At 40.6% G+C, this 22,152-nt stretch overlaps 1 protein-coding gene across 2 annotated transcripts in view; it reads left to right on the top strand.

Annotated features, from left to right (window-relative positions):
* FBXL7 (F-box and leucine rich repeat protein 7) overlaps nucleotides 1-22,152 on the top strand; it is a 420,297-nt gene that overhangs the window by 389,471 nt on the left and 8,674 nt on the right. For both annotated transcript variants that reach the window (XM_012523463.4, XM_058307145.2), the window contains exon 3: nucleotides 18,893-19,504. In XM_012523463.4, the coding sequence (XP_012378917.1) occupies nucleotides 18,893-19,504 (612 nt within the window). The remainder of the gene's footprint in view (nucleotides 1-18,892; nucleotides 19,505-22,152) is intronic.

Genomic DNA, 22,152 nt, shown 5'->3' on the forward strand with positions numbered 1-22,152 from the left:
ATGCATCCATTAACCCAAATTGGAGTTTACTTCAGGACAATTTTACTTTATAATATGAATATAAATTGATGAACAACTAGTTTAAAGAGCATAATTGCAATTAAGAAACTTTAGAGGGTAGAGTACTCTGGACACTTAATTAAATCTAAATTCTAAAGCAGAGTATCAAGTAGAAACCTATTAACCACAAATACTGATGTAGAAAAATTACAGAAATCAGAAATAGAGTCATTAGTGGCCAGTCCGATTTCTAAAAGCCATGTTCTCCACTGCCAAGCTCATTGAATGATGGATGCTTGAAAGACCACATATCCCCTCCCTTATTGTATTTTTAAAATTAATAGCTCATAATTGATTTCCATACAAGATTCTCCCTAAGTGAACCAGGGACCATTAGAGCAAGCAAGACTGTGATAAAGCCAAACTTAGGTCATATCGCTAAAATTCCACACAAGGCATTACTCTTCTGAGTGGAACTACAGCCTAGACACATTTCCCAACCTCAGAAAGGATTTTTGAATCATGTCCAGCACAATGCACCAAGTACTCAGAGATGAATGTAAATAATGGGGATTTTGTCCTTCGCGAGCTTTAATCTGGGAGTCATTGCCATGTCTTGCTATATGTTTTCCAAGTTTACTTTTTAGAATGCAAATGCAGAAGGAATGTAAATTGCCTCCTTCAACAGCTAACCTGCTTTCCCAGAGGTCTTAAAGGTGCGCAAGCCTTGATTGTAGGATGACTAGGGAACCACCTCTCATTAGGGCCCCAAAACACTCCACCCAGTCACCCTGCTGCTCCATTCCCTGCCCAGCTTTCCAAACAGGAAAGGTCCCTGGCAGCAGCCTATACTTGACCCTCCTAGACTTCTCTCTGTGCCTTTAAAGTGCCCAGTGACAGTTTTATACTGGTTGTCTTGCTTCCACGTGGCTATACCCTTCCCCCATACCATATGTTTAATATTCAGGATGGAACAGGATGTTTAAAGTTGTAGAGTTATCAGTTTGTTTTCCTTAGAAGGCACAGATGCCCCAAAGTGTGAAATCCCAGAGTTTTTAACGTCTTCATAGCACAAAGGACCCAACATTGCATGAGTGTCTGTACAATTATTATCTAAATGGTCTAACATTGAGAACAAGAAGATTGTCCACATTTTCTGCCATTATGTTGACTGAAGACAGCTAAGTAATATAAAAGGAAGAATGTACATGCTTTGATTTTTTTTTTAATGGGTCCAGAAGACCTAAAGAAGATGGTACAACCCAGCTTTCCCCATGATGAAATATACTTCCGTTTGCTCATCCAGTCGCACAGCGTGGCTTACTTAGTGCTATCAGCTTTCAGGGTTTGCTCACGTTTAAATGGAGCACTTCCTCTTTAGGACAGACTTTGCTGGATTCTGTTTTAGGGCTTCCTAAATGGGTTCATTTCGTTGGCTTTGTACAGTTCAGGGGGCAGGAATACAGTTCTTTCACTAAGGCCTCAAAATTGAGAGAATCTGATTAAGATTCTTTTCATCTCTTGAGAAAGACCAGCACCCTCTTAACTGATGTGGTTTACCTTTTTCTGGCTTCTGTACACCCATGAAGACAGACTCTTTCCAACTAGTACCAGTCTTCCTTCCTTCAGGCAAAAATAGAGAGAGGTTAAGGAAACCCAGATTTTATTCAGAGGTTTGATTATTTTTTTTACATGATTTTGGTTCTTAATTTTGAAAGACATAAGCATTAATGGAATTCATTTTTGTGGAATTTCTTTTAAAGGAGATTATAAAACTTTATAACTGCTTAGCATTCCTCATGTAACCTAATATTTTTAAAAACAGGTTGGAAGTCAGAGTGCCTTTAATTCATGCAGAGAGATTCTGTACTTGCTCAGGAAAGCCATGGTAGAATTTTTGTCTCCTTGTACCTTCTGCCCTTTCACAATCTAGGAACTGGGATCATGGACCATCGCTTTCTCTTTATGTAACTTTTGGAGAATACGTCTTTATAGCCTATGGAAATAGAATTGGAGAAAGGACGATTTGTTGAGGATGATCTAAATTTGAGGTTGGTATGCTGAAGTTGCTACATTTCAAGATACCATATATTAGCATCTCTTAATCATCATACAGTCTTCTACTGTATTTATATTTTAATTTTTGTTAGTAGAGTCATATACTGCTTCCAGCAATATTTTTCTTTGCTAATATAACTTTAAGGTGTATTCTTGTGTTTTCACATATCTAAGATTTGAGCCAGACTTTTTCATAATAGGTTATCTGTTAGTCGTACGTAAATTGGAACAGATACTTTCCTGACATCTTGTGTATTCCGTCACAAAGAAAACACACTAACCTCCTATCCTCAATGTGAATACGCATGCTCTTGGTTCCCTATTTTGATTATGTAGCAATGCCAAACTCTAAAGAGGGGTAATTATAAACCTTGTGTGGATTTGGGGACCAAAAAAGAGATTCCTTGCTATGATTAACTATTAGGTAGATCGTGGTTTTGAAGGGTTGCTTTAAATTTATTTTGGTCTTTACACAATTCAAATCACAAGAAGAAAACTATTTCCAGTGATAAAGGACAACTTCAGTCAAAGTACAAGATCATTTCCAGGTGTATAAGATACAAAAAAGAAAATTAAACTAACACCTGTACATCTGATATCTTACACATTAATCTTGTTTAAGATCTTCCTAAATTTTTTCTTGAACTTTTTCTCTATTTTATAACTATTGGACTGTAATTAGGAAGGTTATTTTTAAATAATGAAAATAATGGATTAACTTTAATGGCTAAAGAAAAGCAAGTTCAAAGTACATATATCTAGCCATTTCTTTGTTGCTTCTTCTACTCTGCACTCTAATAAGTATCATAATAGTCTATCGCTAAGTAATCAGCTGTTATTGTACACTGGTCTTGATGTGCTCAAAAGAGCCAAAATGACCATTTTGCAGGATGCTCTCTTAATGATCTTGTTTTCATGATCTGTGAAGCAACATGAAGCAATCTTTTATTTATAAATCACACTTTTTTCCTCCAAATGAGAAAACATTGATATTTCTCTTTAAAACCTAAAAGTAAAGTACAGTTTTCATCCTCTGTTTAACCGTTTTAGGGGATTTCATCATCTTACTCACCAACGAGTACTGATCTATTGCTCAGAGGCCAGCATACTAATAATCTGGCCCAGAATAAAGAGTCCCTTTGAACTCCTCCTATATGAAGTATAAGAATCCAACATGTTTTATGATTATGAGTGTCAAATTTTGCTTAAAGAGAACCTAAATGCAAAGGTAGTCCAGAAATGCACCCGTGTAACAATCAGCACCTAACATATCAAGAAAGGGGATGCTTTCTCCCCTCCTGGTTCCCAACCTCCACCCCAGGCATTTGTTTTAATAATCTTGTTATAAAGTAGAAGGTTTTTGGCACAGTTAATGACATGTTGTATAATTGGAAACTTACTTTTAGATTTATTTTTCAAGTTCGTTAAGAGATATATCCAACAAATATACACTTCTAGACATCTAGAAGAGCAATAAGACCCCCAAAACTGCAGACTGGTTGACACATGGGTTCTTTGGAAAGTTTATGGGAAGTCCCAATTCTGCAGAAGTATGTTACACGAATGGTGTGAAAGGATTTCCTAGAAATATTTCAGTTTGCTTGAATTCTACTCTGCAGCTGAATTTCCACAATCTTATTATTCATCTCTCTTAACAATTAGGGCTTCTGTAAAATAAAAAAAGTGCAATTTAAGTTTTGAAGAATAAAACGGTCTACCCAAAATTGGGCCCCCAAACCCAGGGACCTATGAAAAGGCAGAGACATTGTGCTAACTAGTGTTCAGTATATGTACTCATCCTCGCAAAAGCTTCACCCTGGAGTGGCCCTGGAATCCCTCAGGAAGAGGTTATGAACTTGGCTTATAGTTGTTACTGGAACTCCCTATGCAAAATTGTATCCCAGGTCTGCATACTTGTCCATCCACCCAGGGCCAGAATCCACCAGGCTGCAGAGAGATCCCCAGCAGGTAAATAAAACATTATTTAAACATTAAAAAGTTCCTTTTTTTGCTCCCTTCTGTACTTGATAATATAGAGAGAATGAAATGTTTCTCCACATCATCTGGTCGTTGTTTTTCCCAAGGACTTGAAAATGAAAATAAGAATATTGTATTTTTGAGTTAATATTTGTACAGCACTTACAGAACGGTGTCTTGAATTCCATAAATGCTTTATGTATATTTTCACATTGAAAAAATTGCTGTAAAGAATTTAAATGATAATGATCATATTTTTAAAAGGCTAAGGGAATTGGGGGCTTGGCTTGGCTTTAGAAACACTAATGAATTATTGATCTTTCGCATGTTCATAACTTTAGTGTAGACTTCTCTTTTCTCACTTGAAAGTTGAATTTGTGAGCTAGACTCTTGCTCCCTATGAGATTTGTTTTCTGCTGTGAACTGAAAATTTATAAGTATCTCTTTACTAGAATCTAAATTCAATACTATACCATCTATTGTACTTTAAAAGATGCAAACTTTGGGATTTTGTAACTATTCACAGGGAAATGAGACTAAAGCATTATCTGACAATTGAAGATGGAAAACAATTAAGTCTGCATTATGAGGTGCAACTTGAAGTTTGAAAATTATAGATTGCAAGCCTGCTCGTGAAAATTTATTTGTTTTTTCTCTTGTCAAGACTCTTTATAGCTAGCTCATTTCCCAAGCTTTGCAAAGCTATTGGTGAACTCTCCAAAGCACAGGGAATAAAAATACAGTCTACTTTGCACTGTTAAGGAAAAGCTAGTTCTGATTATTAACAGTGATGTGTGAAACTCAGTTCTAAAAAAGAAAAAAAGCCAATGTTCCTGTTCCAACTTAGGTAACTACACCTAAATGGAATAAGCCTCGAATTCTGGGTCAGTGTGTTTTTACTTTGGATTTATTGAGAGTTTGATGTTGTTGTTAAAAGTGAGCAGTAATGCAGATAAACTACAACAGTAGGTACCCTGATTTTTAAAAAAGTTTTTTTGTTTTGTTTTGTTTTTTTTAAGCTCTTGAATACTTCAGGCGATATATGCTATGAGAATTTCACATTTGCGCATATCATTTTAAAATATCATCCAAGGTTAACAGTATGAAGCTAAGTGTTTATACTACTGCAGCTTAAGTTAAGTAGAGGAAAAAAGTAAAAAGACCTAAAAATGAAATACTGATAAATCCTAGAGATGATCCAACTTCTTCCTCAACCTGAAATATCTGGTTCCTCCAAGAAGTTCTATAAATATTTCCACCTGTGACCAAAAGGAAACTGAAAGCGGTTTGGTGTAGGAGCAGGCAAGGAACATTCTCTTCAGAGCATTTACTGAACAGCTTGTAGGTGCCGAAATCCAGTTTGGACACTCGGCTGACTCAGAGATGAAAGAGGGGGCTCCTGACCTCAGGGTGCTTGCCGTGTAGTGAGTGGAGAGGCCCAATGTGAAATGGCTATGATAGATGTATTAGTCAGCCAAAGGGGTGCTGATGCAAAATACCAGAAACCGGTTGGTTTTCATAAAGGGTATTTATTTGGGATAGGAGCTTACAGACACCAGGCCATAAACCATAAGTTACTTCCCTCACCAAAGTCTGTTTTCACGTGTTGGAGCATAATGGCTGCTGACGGCTGCAAGGGTTCAGGCTTCCTGGGTTCCTCCCTTCCAGAGTCTTGCTTCTCTCTGGGTTCAAGGTTCCTTCCTTCCCAGGGCTTGCTTCTTCCTGGGCTCAATGTTCCTTTCTTCCTGGAGCTGGCTTCTTTTTCCTTTGTGAGCTTAATTCCCGGGGCTCCAGTTTAAGGCTTCAGCATCAAACTCCAACATCAAAACTCCCAACATCAAAAACCCTCACATCAAAAGCTCCAACTCTGTCCTTTGCCATGCCTTTTATCTGTGCGTCCCCACCCCTTGGTGCCCTAATGATGTGGCCCAATCAAAGCCCTAATCATAACTCAATCATACCCAGTAATAGACCAGATTACAAACATAATCCAATATCTATTTCTGGAATTCATAATTATATCAAACAGCAATTGCAGGATGGGAGGGTCATGCATAGGGAAACCACCGCTGAATCTAACTCTATCACACTGGGGAGCATAAATACCAGACTAGGGCCCACTGGCAAGAGGTCAAATTCATGAGCTATCTGCCCTGACTATAGTTTCTGGATGTCTCCATATCCCTGAGAAGCTTTGGTCTATGGGGTAGTATCTACTTTGGCTGTCAATGAGATCCAGTTGAGATATGCATAAACACTATCTCTGGAATGGCCTCCAGACCCATTTTGAAGGTTCTTAGCCATAGAAACTCATTTGCCTTTAGCTTTTGCCCCTTTTGGTCAAGGTTTTTTTTTTTTTTCCCCCAGATACATTGCTTGTTGGTCCTTGGTAGCAATCCCTCAGTGCCAGAGAGGCTCATCCCCGGGAGTAATGTCCCACGCTGGAGGGAAGTTATTGCTTTTATATGCTGAGCTCAGAAAGCCAACTCTTACATGCAGGGAGGAGGGTCTGTTAGAGAGATGAAGTGTTGGAAGGAAGACCAGAGAAAGGGATCCTAGCTAAGGAGTTGATGAAAGAAGACAAGAGACGACGAAAACTGAACTGGGGCAATAGCAAGGGAGACAAAGAAGGAAAGCTGACATGAGAGCCACAAACTGGTCCAAGTGAAGGATGTGACAATTGATTAGGTATAGCTAGGCAAGGGTCAGAAACATTCTAGATGACTTCCCAGGTTTCTAGCAGAGAAGGCAGACTTGACAAGTGGTGATACCATTAACAGTGATACAAAATGTAAGAGAAAATGATTGTTTTGTGAAAGATGTTGATGCATTTAGCCTTGGACATGTTGTGTTGGAGGCACATACTGTACAACTTGTAGGTCGAGGGCTGCATTGTCCACAGAACTCTCTGCAGTAACAGAAATGTTCTCTCTCTATGCTGTTCAATATGATAACTCCAAGTCACATGTGATTCTTGAGCACTTGAAAAATGGCTAGTGAGAAAGGGAAGATGAATTTTTCATTTAATTTAACATTAATTTAAAATTCAAGAACCACAGGTGGCTACTGGCTATGGTAGTGGGCAGCATCTGCCTAACAGGTCGTGGGATATATGTGTCTGATGTTTGAGAGACACAAAAAGATTGAGAAAGCAAGCAGGATCTGGACTGGAAATAGAGATTGACAGGAGTCATTAACATGTAGACAGCCACCAAAAGCATGTGGGTTCAGGAACCCACCCAGGGAGAGGTCAGATGGGAACAGAGAAGAGTTAAGGGGGAACCCTTGGGGAGCAGCAGCGTAACTGGCACACCACAGAGGAGGACCAGCAAATGGCACCTGAGAAGAAGAAAGGAAAAACAGAGCTGACAGTGGTGTTGCAAAAGCCACAGGAGACATTTCAAGGAGATGATAGTCCACCACATCACAGGAGAGAGTGAGTCCATTGTGCTCTAGCCATGGGTTGTGTGTGTGCTTTCATCATTAAAAACATTTCAAAGATTTATGGAGGCCACAGCAAAGAATATATAAAAAGGGACTGTACAAATGAATCTAGAATAATATGTCCCTGAAAGCAAAGCCCCATGAAGTTCTCAGTGGAGGTTGTACAGCTTTTCCTCGAATGCCCCTACTGATAATAACAATAGCACTCTTCATATACTATCTCTTAGCAATTCCATGAAGAGGACTGAATTATTCCATTTACAAAAGAATAAATGGCTTTCCCTGGATGATACAACTTGCACATAGGAGAGTAGAGATAGGAATCCAGGCTTATCTCTGTCAATGCTCTTTCCTCCTCAACAGTGTTTCCTCATTTTAAGACATGCACATTCTGCTGTCACATTTTTACCGTATCAACTCACCACCTGTACTATTATTCACTTAATATTTTTTAAAGCAAACTTTAATTACTGTTCAAAAGGAAACAACTGCAACGTTACCTTATATTAAAAACCTTACATTGAAACCTTACTCCTGGCCAGAAATAGGTGTCGATTTTTTTTAATAAAAAGGAATTAAAACTACTAAACCCCACAAAAATAAGAAAATGTTATTTAAATACTGCTGCCTGTCAAAGCCTCTGAGGCTGAGGCCCACTTTCTTTTTATTAAAAATGGAGATAAGCAGATATTTAAGGAGATTCCAAAAACTTGGTGTACTATAAGCAGGATTTCTCCTTCTCATGCTCTTGGATGAGAAGGATAGCATCTAAGAGCATGTCCCCTTATAGCAGTGGTGGTTTTTCACAGGGATGGTTACATCCTACTTCCCAGAGAAGAGTACACAGTACAGCATCATACCCTTTGGCATTTTATAGGTAAGAAAAAGGAAGGTACTAAGAAGTCATCATTTTGACACAGAATAAAACCATAAGGACAGTGGTGAATTAAAATCCAGGATTCAGAGTTTCCGAGGCCCTGATATTTCCCCAGGCATAAATTTCTTAAAAATCCTTTCTAGATACACTCTGGGTGCCATCCCACCGTACCTTCTGTTCCAAAGATGCCAGTCTGGACGTTTCATTGATGATATTATGGCTTATACAGCAGAGTGGTCTATGGACTTCCTTAGCAGTGGGGATAGTGTCTGCTAGAGGAGCTAAAGGGCAAAACAGAATCCATGCCCAGTTCTGGTCAGTCAGAAATGGATAACATTAGGAAACTGGTATTCAGGCGTAAATAAAGAGCCGCGCGTTAGATTGAACCTTATACCTTGATATTAGAGAAGCATCATGTCACCTTCTGCATCAAGATTATATGAAGCAATCACCATAGCTTCCCCTGATGGGGCTGGTCCAGGTAAATGACCAAAAGATTCATTTGTTCTTGGACAGGATTCTCAGCCATAAACTGCTACCTTCTGGATGAGATTTCAAGAAAGACCTCTGTGTCCTGAAGGTTAACTCCCTCCAGGTAGAACGCAAGATTGACCTTCTCTATATAAATTACCACTTTATATCAGGTAATGCCTGAAATAAGTTCTGGGCAGCACATAGGACCTGAGTCATGTTAAAAGGAAATATTTTAGGGAAAAAAAACTCCTTCAGATGGTATTTTTTTCACTAGCAAAGTTTTTAGATCTATTTTTTAAGCTTGAGTTTAAGCTAGGAAAAGAAACCTTACTTTTTATGGCAAGAATTCTTGTGTAGAAAGACCACTTATAATGGAAAGCATCCCACAGAAAAGTTTTGGTAATCAGAGGGGGAAAATATAGAGCTGCTTTGTAAATTTTGTCTTTGACGGACTAGCTAATGTAAATATGATTTCCTAGTGTGTAAACAGCAGTGATTGGAAAATAAAAATGTGCATAAAACAGGCAGCTATCTAGTTAGAAGAAAATGTATCTAATAAGCATGTGTATATGAGAGGCTTTGAATATTTTTGATACTATACCATAATTTCTAAAGATATAAAATTCCCAGGATTTATGAAACCATGAGGAATAAATGTTAATAGGATTCCTTCTCACCCCAGGTAAGGGCAACTATGCTTTTTTGGTATTCTTTATATATAGTAACCTAGAAACATAAAACATATTATTTCCATAATAACTACATACTTTAAAGTTTTAAATTATTAATGGAGCCATAAATTCTTAAACTTTACAAATTCTGTTATCTCTTAATTTAGTCAGCTGATAAAACATCAATATAAAAAGCTGGAGAAGTGAGTAAAAAAAGAAAAGTCAGTAAAAAAAAAAAATTGTAAGCATATTTATTGGGCTTAGGATCTGCCAGTGTCAAACAAGTCAAGATGACACTCAAGTTGGGAAAATCCACATTTTCCACTACTTGGTGATTTTGTATATTCCTTGTTGTCTTCACCTTTGACTTCTGAAAGCTGATTTTTTCCAAGCACACTTAGATAAACTCTGCTATCATTTGCCATGTTGGGTTTTATGTGATTTGAGGGACACTCTCAACATAGAGCTATTTTTCCTCTGTCTCTAAAGGAGTCAAGAAATGGGAGAAGTCAGAGTTTATTCCATGGAGAGGCTTAAAGGGAACTGGGGAGCAGAAAGGAGATGGGTCAGGAATATTTACTTTTTAACCTGTCAGATGAAAGAGTGCCTCCTTTCCTAGACCCCAGCAGCATACTCAAGCAGCAGTCAACAAGGTGTTAAACAATCCAGTAAATGAATAGATCATCATTCTCTTTTCTACCTATTAATCAGTAATTCAAAAGTTTAGCAGCCCAGCTCACTGAATTTTAAAATCAAATTCAATATAAAATGCCCATCCCTGTGTCTTCCTTGCAGTCCATTTAGGATATCATCCAGACATCAGTGCTACATACTTTTTTTGTTGTTCTATTTCAATCTTTTGGGTACATACATCTTTCTATTATCAAGAGACATAGTGAGGCCATAAAATGTACATCCTTTTGCAAAATCATGTGATCAGTCCCCCCATTCTGATTTTACAATAATTGCAATTGTACTCATCTCTTTCTTTAGAGTTTCACGTATTTTATAATAGACAACCTTCCTTCCCATACTAACTAGGACTGTCCTTTTTTGCAGGTATCATAATTTTCCCCCCTAGAAATTTGTCTTTCTGTCCATCCCTCCATTCATCCATCCATTCTACCACAGAGTAATTCATTGAGTCTAATTTTAACACATCCATTATTGAGCCAAAATTTATTCTTGAAAAAATGTTTTTTCTATGACTGCTAGGAAAATGGTTGTCTTGGTGGGTTCAAAGGCCACCTGTTCTATGTAAGTTCTGGAAATTTTATGAAAATGGATTTCTCCACTAAGAGTTTGAGCATTCCTTTTCCTGATAGTTCAAGGAACATTCTTTTTTCCTCCAGATAAAGTAATCAAGAGTTTTTTGTGTATAATGCTGTGCTTTGTTTCTTATCAAGAATGCTTTGTGGGTGATACCCACTCCTCATGACGATGTGGGTACCCCAGAAGCAGCTGTGGAGAGAGACATTTAGAGGACCTACTCTGTGTCACTTCATCATGGTTCCCACTTTAAAACACCAAAAGAACTTCTCAGAGTTTAAGGACTCCTGATGCACTAATTGGGGATCCCTCATATGGGATAAGTCAGTTCTCTCTTGTAGCTTTCAAAATCCCCTCTTTGACTTTGTGTGTTGACAATTTTTCTGTAATATGTCTTGGTATATATAGATTTCTTAGTCTATTCTACTTGGAGTTCTTGAGCTCCTAGATGTATATATTTATACGTTTCATCAGATTTGGGACATTTTCAGCTATCATTTCTTCACATTCTTTTTGTGTCCCCCTCTCTTGTCCTTCTGGAACTCCAGGGCTGTGCAGGTTGGTAAGCTTGGTCATGTCCTACAGGTCCCTCAGTCTCTATTCATTTCTCTCTAATATTTTTTCTTTCTGCTCCTTACATGGAAAATTGCAGTTCTCTTGTCTTCAAGCTTCTGATACTTTCTTCTGCCTGTCGAATCTGTCTAGTGAGTTTTTCATTTAAATTACCGTACTTTGCAACTCCAGCCTTTCTGCTTGCTTCCTTTTTGTAATTTCTGTCTCTTTTTCTTGTTTAGATATCATTTTCTGAATTTCCTTTAGTTCTTTATCTATTAGTCCCTTCGCCCATTGAACATACTGAAGACAGTTGATTTAAAATCTTTGCATAGTAGTTCCAATATATGAGCTTCCTCAGGGATGGTTTCTGACAAATTCTTTTTTTCCTGTGAATGAGCCATACTTTCCTGTTTCCTTGTATGTTTTTGTAATTTGTTGTTGAGAGCTGAATATTCTATTATATTGTTATAACTCTGGAAATCTAGTACTCTGACTCTTCTGGGATTTCTAGGTTTTGTTGTTGTTGAGTGATAGAGTTATCAATTTGTGAAGTTTTAAACTATTTTTGCTACCATATGGGGAATAGAAAAATAAAAGATGGGGGAAAAAGGTACTGTTTCTTGAAGGCTCCTCTGCCACTTTGGCCTAAAGGGAATTGGAACAATGGCCACCCTTAGAGATGGCCCCAGCAATTTGAAGTAGCTGATCAAAAACAGTGGTCAGCAATCAGACCACACACACACACACACACACACACACGCACACTCACACTCCCTGATTTTGGAGGCCTAGATTATAGCCCACCCTAGGACCAGCAAGCTGAACCGGAAGTCAGAAGTCAGGCTGCCGATCCCCACCAGGGGCTGGGTAGGGGTAGCCACTGCACAAAGGATGAAATTCACCTAGCTTAACCACAGTTTACCGGCCTTCCCTCCAGTTCTTCCATGGATGCTGCACCATGTTCTACCAGACTCCAGAGTTTCAAACGAATTGAGTCAGACAGCTCTTGCCAGTTCATTAGTTGTTTTGGAGGCAGGACTGATTCCTGGATCTTCCTCCACCACCATCTTCCCACAATCCTCTCCCTCATCTGGCACTTTCTACGAATCATATTTTCTCTGGCATTGTAGAGTTCTTCCATATGCCATGGACCTCATCATCTTGCCCAGAGGGAAGATAAAGACAGATGTATTATAATGGCCAATATTTTTAAAATGTATGCAAAAATGTACAATGTGTAGAATTAGTGATAATATCCTCTCAGAGTTCATCTAAATTGTGTTTTAGCCCAACACATTCACCTACTGAAAAGATAAAGAAGCTGATTTTGCCCAGATATCATGTAGACAAATTTACTCAAAAAGGGTATTAAGGTACTCTAAGCCCATATTCTAAGTTCAAATAAAGTATATTTTAACAACCAGTAAGTTTTCTTTGTTCTTCTGTTTGGATTGCAAAGCCATTAAGGCCAGGAGGAAAGTTCAAGCTTTCTTCTAACCCTACCATCTTAACATTTGTCTTTCATTTTTGTCTTTGAGTATGTATCTAGGTATCAAGCATTAGGGTCCTTGTTTCTAAGCTCTATTAGAAAAATCAGCAGCTATTGCCAGTGTCCATTGAGCTTTCAGACCTCTAAAAGGGAGACAAAAATTATGCACAAAGGATGTCTTTTTGCATTCTCTCATGAGAATAAAATATATTACTCTGGAGGTGAAAATGGTCTTGGCTTTGCATTTGAAGCCATTCTGAATATTCCTGGTATGTGGCTATTTATATCCTGTTTCTATATTAAAATCTTCTGTTTTTATAAATTTTCTAGTGGTGGTAAATGGCTCATAGCATCAAAGAGCAAGACAGGCTGTGCGGCAATCCCTGCATATTTTTTTCATAATAAAATTTATTTCTAAATAAAGCAAAACCAAACATGTATATTGATATGTATTGATATGTGTGTGTGTGAGTGTGTATTTATTTGGGGAAAGATCAGTTTTAAAAGTATTTTTTTTGAAAGTTTTTTAGGCTGCACATGTCTAGTTGTTATCATTATTATTTTTTTAATTAATGGGTGCTACTTATTCAGGTAAGAGCGTTGTTTTCTGGGAGTTCTTGATCCTATAGAATAACTAGGAAAGATCCAGAAAGTCCTGATGTATACCCTGGCAAAAGAGGCATTCAGCTTTCCTGGCAGAAACCTCCTAGCCTCACCTGCTTCACCACCACCTCCCACTTCTGTGAGTTGTGAAGAGCTATGCCTACTTACTGCTGAGAATCCTGCCACTAAGCTACCCCCAGAAGAATTCCAGAATAGAGACTGGAGGGAGAAAAGATCTATTACCGAGCTCCTGAATCCTCCCCACGGCAAAATGATCCTCACAGTTATGTGAGGCTGCAATTTCTTTCTGAGTGTGAATCCCTTTCCCACTCAGGTATGTTTGTTAGCCAAGAAAAATAAAAGTAAAAAGTAAAAGTTTTACTAACGGCACAGCATGTCAGGCAATCTGGATGTATCTGCCTTATCCAGTCAGTGCTGGGAGTGAAGAAAAGTGAATCAGTTACAGAGCAGGTTTTGGAAACCCAACTCCCTCTCCCCCAGGCACTCGGTATATTTCATTCCTCAGGGTCTAGCGCTGAGCAGTGCATCCACAGGGCACTGTGAAGTGTTTTCCTTTTCAAGATGAATGCAACCAAGGCAGGCAGGAGAGAGACTTTAGAGCCCCAGAGCTGCTAAAATGCAGAGCTGACAGCCCTTCCCTGAGCCGGCCCTTCCCTCCTGACTGGAACAAGTGGTTCACCTGCCTCCTAAGGAAACTGACTTCAGGCAATTCCCTGAGGGCTGGTGATGATGGAGGTTGCTACATGGTAGCTTGGCTGGCAGTTCTGAAGTCAACTGGTTTACATTTAAGCTTTTCTTTTAAGGTTTGCTTTCCATTTTAGGTGATTACAAAAGAGAAAAATATTTTTTTTTCTTATGAATGACTTAAAATGAAGAATGTATATTACCTGGAATAGAGAAGCATATGCCAAACTATAAATTATTTTTTTAAACATACAAGTATTTCCATTCGATTCAAGACATTGGTTGTGCACCTACTATGTACCATAACCTGTGTCAGGTGCTGCCAGGACGTGAGTAAGAAAAAGATCTAATCCTTGACTCCCAGGAGTTTGTAGCCTAAGAGTAGGAATAGCCACAGTTATGCTGTGTCACAAATCACCCCCAAACTCAGAGGCTTAAAGAATTAGTTGTTCTCTCACACAGATTGGCTGTTTATCTGGGCGTTGGTTGATCCAGGTTGCGCTTGGTTGAACTTGACTCTCAGCTGCAGGTTGGACCCAAGTCTGCTCCATGTGTCTGGCATCATCCCAAGACCAGTGGGCCAGCTGGGCATGTTCTTCTCATGGCCACTGTAGATGCACAAGAGGGTTGGCCTGACCACACAAATACATTTATCCCTTTGCTGTCATCACATCCCCTAACATCCCTTTGACCAAAACAAGTCACATGGCCAAGCCCAACGTCACTCAACAGCCAAAATATGCACTCTTTCAAGAAGGAGCAACAAAGGATGTGGAGGTATCTGGAGGGGTGCAAAACAGAGAAAAATGGCATAATCAACCACATAAGGGAAAGATAAATTTTGTGTAACAAAGGATGGGTGTTTCCAAAGGGAAGGGATCGCATCTCAAAGACACCAGGAAAAATCTTCTTAGAGGAAGTAGCCTTTGCACTCAGTCCCAAAAGGTATTTGTATTTCAAGAGGCAGAAATCAGGGCATGGGAGAACCTTGATTTCTAGTTCCTCCATGAGCAAAGTGTGGACATGTGTAGGCCATTTTTAAGAAATGGAAAATAATTCAGATGGGCTAGAACATGGACACAAACAATTCTAATACTGAGCACTCACCATGAGACAAACCCTGTACATAACAGTAATTCATGTAATCTTCACAATTATCCTGGGAATCACAAAAGTTCACCTACAACCTATGGCACTTTTATGAAAATTTACTGAGCCATCCATTTGGAGACTTGTGGCCTATCTATGGAAAAATAAGCTGTAAATAAACATCAGCTCTTAATAAGAGAGATAAGTCACCAATGCATCATTTTTCCATATACAGATTTAATAAATTGGTTTTCTAAGGTGATGCATGTTATAATTTGGTATATTCATATGTGTTTCAGTCTGAGCTGGGGACAACACTCCTCTGTCTACTTGTCCTACTCTTGGTAACATTCTAATGACTATCTTACATTCTCTTCGGTTTTTCTATGCGCTTCTTCATGTTCTTTCTCCATGTTGACTGTGCTTGTTATGAGAAGATAAGGTTTTCATAATATGCCCAGCAGTGACAAGGTGACCGAGTCCTAGTCCCCCTGTGGGTTCAACCATGCATTGAGTGACCCTCTCCCTTCATGGTAACTTGCTTCTTTCATGTTTTCATTTGAGAGGAAGGAGCTACAATATCTCTCACACATACATCCATTTATGCATTCATTCATTCATTTTCACCAGTCAGTCATTTTAAGAAATAATTATTGAGAATCTTCTGGGCACAATTCTATGACCTAGCAGTGCTGGGATGAAGAAAATGAAGTTCCCCACTTCAAGTGAAGTTGGAGGAGAAAGATGACAAAAGCAACGCAACAAAATAAACCTGGGAAGAGTGGTGATATGAAAAGAGAGTGATTGGGGCAGGTGTGAGAGTTTTCTCAAGATAGAATAATTAAGAGACAGGGCAGGACATGTCTTGCTATCTTATGAAATGACCTGAGATCCTGGGACACTGTCCAGTCAGCCTTGGGCAGTTGTCCAACCCTGCTACCTTGACTTAATCCTAAGAACATTGTAACATGAGGTGACTAGAAAGTGCTGATAGACCAGTTGGTTCTTCCACTCTTCCAAGAAAATGGGAATCTTTATTTACAGTTAATGGGTGTCTTATTTTTAATCCCCTGAAGGCAGAACCTGAGACAAGGACTTAGCATAGGTAGTTTATGGGAGAGAAAATTCATCTTGGATTAAGGGAGCAGGGTGAATAAGTCAGAGAATGGGAAAATCAGTGGGATGTACATTCTTGAGCTGGTTACTGGTGTGGGCAACTGGAGCTCTAGCATGCTAGGGATGCTCTGAGAACTCTTAAAGAATGTGCCTCACAATTCCCCTTCTGAGGAGCAAAGCTATAGTATTTATCCACTGACTTCTGTCATCCATTAGTTGAGAGTTGCACTGGGAATATTTATTCCCAGTCACATTTCTGGGCTGTGCTATAACTAAGCATTTTACTTTGAAATCTTCTTATGTTCCCCTTTTCCTACTCACTGTCATTTACTGTTGTGTCAGCATGAATTGAGTTGATGTTCCTTTCAGTTATTGATCTGATTATCCTTAAAAGAATTTTAGCAAGAACTGGAAAAATATATTCTTATTCCTTCATTTTTCCTTTTTCACCTATAATTTAGACTATGATCACACAAACTAATACACTGTTGAGATGAGATTCTAATTTATAATACACAGTAGGACCCTGCAAATTCAGGTATACGTGATTGACAATAAATATTAAGGCAGAGAGAGAAAATTAAAATTTGTAAAAATTATTTCTATGACTAATTTTATTTATAGTTACTAGAGTGCTTATTTGCCTTATTTATTTTAAAAATATGTGCTAGGGATGTTCGTATAAGAAATACTTATTAAATAATGGAGTTTACTATTATGCATGATTTTCAGCTTAGCTGAAGGGTCTTGGAATGTATTGGTTGTATAAAACAAGGTCCTACTGGTATGAAGGATACACACATATGTACACATACATATCCTCACATATCTGCAATAGTCTTAAAGTGCGTGGTCTTGATGTAAGATGCTGGGCTAATGCCTTCAAAAAGTGTTAAAAGTATTATGAGTGTTAATTTCCAGGTATAAAATGTGGTATAGGACACAAGGGTAGAACTTTCATTTAATTTATAATTGGAGTTGGAGCTGGACCTGACCTTAGAAAATCATCTAGCCCAACTTATTCTACAGATGAAGGAAGTCATATTTTAGAAATAAATTCATTCTCTCTCTAGCGTACATATATATGTAAACTATATAAAATATATTTCTTAAGGAAGAGAATACATTCTTCCTAATTTACATACATATACATATTTGAAATGAGTATTCTTCTAAAAATGGAATTTTAAAGAATTCCTAATCCTTCCTAAACTTAAAACTACTGTGTCCTCAAAAGGCTACCTTTTTATTTCTAGTGAACAGAATATGATTTCATTGTTTAAATGCAAAGGGGTTGGGGTTGTTAATAAAGAGCAAAAACAAGTACTTTTACAGATATTCAAGGCCTGGAAATACCATGGTATTAGTTTCCTGGCTGCTGAAACAAATTCCTTACCATGGGTTGGTTCCACAACAGGATGTGTTGGTTCCTAGTTTCAGAAGCTAGAGGGCTTGCTCCCTGGCAGGGTTGGCGTCTTCTGGCTGGCCCACAGCCTTTGGGGTTCCTTGGCTCTTCGGCACATGGCAATGCACACAGAACGTCTTCTCCTTTCTCCTCTGGGTTCCATTGACCCCTGGCTGTACCCCATGGCTCCTCTTTTTCTCTCTCTCTGACTTTCATTCTGCTTATATAGGACTTTCAGTAATTCAGATTAAAGCCCAGCCTGATTAACTGGGCCACAATAACATCTTCAAGAGGTCCTATTTTCAGTGGGTCCGCCCAAAGGACCAGGGCTTGGTACCCAAACATGACTTCTGTGGGGAGCATGATTCAGGACCCAACAACAGTCCAAGTGCCTGGTCTGAGAGAGCAGGGGGGCTCTCCCAGGGCTGCCGGTGGAGCCCCTTGAGCTCCTGGACCAGCAGAGGCCCTGGAGCACTGTTCTCAACAGCAAGGGGACTGGATGCTGGGGAAAGGGAGAGCAGGCAACAGCATATGTTGCCTATCCCCACTCTCTGGTCACTTCTTCAGATCCTCAGTCCCCTCGATTACAAAGGAAACAATCCTCCACCTAACCAAAATATAATTTAGGAAAGTAAATCAGTTGGCGTATATATTAGGTTTCTCCCCAAAATGGAACTAATGAAATTTTGAAGTTGTGCCCTTTAGAGAACCTACCAGTAGTGTAGATCAGAGGTCAGTGACCTATGGCCCAAGGGCAAAATCCAGCTGGCCTGATTGTAGAGTTCAAGCTTTATTGAAACAGCCACACCCGTGTTATATTTACAGACCATTTACAACCACATCTGTACTCCCATGACAGAGTTGGGTCATTGCAACGGGGAACATACAGGGCGCAAAGCCTAGAGCATTTAGTATCTGGCCTTGGGAGAAGTTGGCCAGCCCCTTGTGCAGAGGTGATTGTGGATTAGCAACTTTCTGGAATGGGTAGAACTTGCCTTGTGCTTCTGCCCCTGGCTGCTCATTGAGCAGGAGTCTGCCCTGGACATTTGTCAGTGGAATGCAGGCAATATCCCCCGTGGATCTCCGAGCACTCCATGCGTCCTCCCTGCCCAAGGCTCTGCCAAGGCCCGAGCTAACCCCTGTTCTCTGTCCTTTGCCAGACTCCGACCTGAGCATGCGCACCCTGAGCACGCCCAGCCCAGCCCTGATATGTCCGCCCGCTTTGCCCGGATTTCAGAATGGAAAGGGCTCGTCCACCTCCTCGTCCTCCATCACCGGGGAGACAGTGGCCATGGTCCACTCCCCACCTCCCACGCGCCTCACGCACCCGCTCATCCGGCTCGCCTCCAGACCCCAGAAGGAGCAGGCCAGCATCGACCGGCTGCCGGACCACTCCATGCTCCAGGTCTTCTCCTTCCTTCCCACCAACCAGCTGTGCCGCTGCGCCCGCGTGTGCCGCCGCTGGTACAACCTGGCCTGGGACCCCCGGCTCTGGAGGACTATCCGCCTCACGGGCGAGACCATCAACGTGGACCGCGCGCTCAAGGTGCTCACCCGCAGGCTCTGCCAGGACACACCCAACGTCTGTCTCATGCTGGAAACGGTGACTGTCAGTGGCTGCAGGCGGCTCACAGACCGCGGGCTTTACACCATCGCCCAGTGCTGCCCCGAGCTGCGGCAGCTGGAAGTCTCGGGCTGCTACAATATCTCCAACGAGGCCGTCTTTGACGTGGTGTCCCTCTGTCCCAATCTGGAGCACCTGGATGTATCAGGTAAATGGCCCGACCCTCCTCAGTGGGGCCTTCACCAGTCCCATGTCCACGCCGGAGACTGTGTGGCCACCACAGAGGGTCCCTTCCTGGCTGGCACTGGAGATGGAGGGTGGGTGGGTCTCTATGCCGTGGTGACCCCAGAGGCCAGAGGCATTCCTTTCCTCAAACAATGCCAGCTTCTTAGAGCAGGAGTTCTTAGCCTTTTGTTCCGTGGACCCCTTTGCCAAGTCAGGTGAAAACCACGGACCCCTTCTCAGAATGTAGAGGCAGATAGTTTTATGACACTCAACTAGCATCGGGTCTAATGACTCCCCTAATGTCTAAGCATGGATGAGCGTGAGCGATTTTTCGAGATACGCAACAACTGTAATGTGATATGAAATGAATACTGCTGTCATTTATTGCATGCATTCATAAGTGAAAGATATGCTAGGTTTCACTTAGAAGTCAAAGAAAATAAAGATAAGTTGATTTTTGTTTTTTCAATTCAAGCTCACAGACCCTCTGAAGGGGTCTGTGGGCCAGTGGTTAAGAACCCCTGGCCCAGGGAGAGGCCACATGGGAACAGAGAAGAGTTAAGGGGGAACCCTTGGGGAGCAGCAGGGTCAGGAGCCCACCACAAAGGAGCAATAGTAAATGGCACCTGAGAGGAAGAAAGGAAAAGCAGAGGGGACAGTGGTGTTGCAAAAGTCACAGGAGAAATTTCAAGAAGCTGGTAGTCCACCAGGTCATAGGTACAGTTTATTAAATAAACTGAGAAAAGGCTTTCACAGTTAACATATTCTTTTACCAGTAAATTCAGTGACTATTTTGTTAACCAAGAGTAAGTTCATTGTGCGCCAGCCATGGGTCTTGGTGTGTGCTTTCAGCATTAAAGACATTTCAAAGATTTATGGAGGCCACAGCAAGGAATATGTAAAAAGGTACTGTACCAGCGAATCCAGAATATGTCCCTAAAAACAAAGCCCCATGAAGTCCTCAGGGGAGGTTGTACAGCTTTTCCACAAATGTCCCTACTGGTAACAATAGCACCTTTTGTGCATATCTCAGAGAATCCTCTTAGCACTTCCATGAGGAGGTAGAATTATTCCATTTACAAAAGAATAAATGGCTTGCCCCAGATGATGCAACTTGCACACAGTGGAGCAGAGATAGGAATCAGGCTTACCTGTGTCCAATGATCTTTCCCCCTCAACAGTGTTTCCTAATTTTAAGACAGGCACATGCCACTGTCACATTATGACCTTATCTACTCACCACCTGTACTATTATTCACTTATTATTTTTAGAGTAAATTTTAATTACCGTTTAAAGGCAAACAATTGTTAACATTCCCTTACATTGAAAACCAGTATTGCTCACCAGAAATAGGTAACAATTTTTTAAATAAAGATTTATTAAAACTAATATTTAAATGTAATCTGAATCCTGCTGCCTGTCAGAGACTGAGGCTGAGGCCTGCTGTCCTTTTACTAAAAACGGAGATAAGCAGATTTGGGCCCCTGGTTCAGAAGCCCTGTCTTAGAGGAGCGATGGTAGTACAGCTTCGTGTGATTTCTGAATGTCTCTCCTCTCCCTAGCCCTCACGGTTAATACAGAGAAACCATAGATGATGGGAGCCAAATTTCTAATCATAGATAAACGGGAATCAAATATCAAACGCACACACACTGTTTAGAAACGGCCCTTCCTCGCACTCGTCCCAGGGCCCCAGCACCCAGCGCCCTGTCTGTGCTCTAGGCCCCCCTGCGTGCTTCTGTGCTGCAGGCCTCACTGGGCCCACCCTGGATAGTAAAACATCCAGCCGTGGGCTGCGCTCACGAGCCTTTGCCGTTTTACAGACGCTGTAAAAATTCGTCTTTGGTGAAATTGTCTCTTTCTGTTTCACCCCACACTCCCCAGCCCTGGATTAATTTGTATCTTTTCTTAAACCAAGTTCTCCAGCTCACAGGGCAAGGGCAAGGCCCATTAAGCCCAAGCTTTTCCTTTTAAAAATTGAAGGAAATCCCAGCATGGCCGCTTTGCTTGGAAACCTCCCTGAGGCAGGAAGAATTAAAGCCCAGACGCACACTTTGGCGCCAGACATAATCCTACCGGACTAACGGTCTTTAAGGCTTTATCTCCTCCGCTGGCCAGTCAAAGGGTGGACATTTGAGAGGCGCAAATGTGTGAGATGCGCCAGGGAGTTAAAGAAATGGACAGCATGAGCCACAACCTCAGGGAGGGGTCGAGAAGTGAAAACCAATTTGACAGGCGAATAAGCCGAATTTGGGATTTACAAGTATCTGAGGTAAATGATACCCTCTAACAAAATCTTGAGGTAAAATCCGGCTCTCTCAGTTTGCTCGCTTTTTCGAAAGCTGACATCTGAAAATATTTCAGATGACAGTCAATCCTTTTGTGCAGATTCTTTTCCTTTCTGGAAAGCAACTCGTTGCTCCCCCTTCTTCAGCTGGCTTCAGGACAAAACCATAGCAACCGTATGTTCAGTTAGCCGTGAGCAGTCGTTGGCATAAAGAAACAGGAAACCAGGAGGTTTTCTTACATTTTTCCTCCAAGGAATTCTGGAAAGAGAAAGCATTGTGATGTGGTGGAAACTAGTTCCAAAGCCTTGTGATTTGGGACAATTCGCAGCTTTTCCAAATGTG

The sequence above is a fragment of the Dasypus novemcinctus genome, chromosome 2 (assembly GCF_030445035.2).
Source record: "Dasypus novemcinctus isolate mDasNov1 chromosome 2, mDasNov1.1.hap2, whole genome shotgun sequence".
Lineage (NCBI taxonomy): Eukaryota > Metazoa > Chordata > Mammalia > Cingulata > Dasypodidae > Dasypus > Dasypus novemcinctus.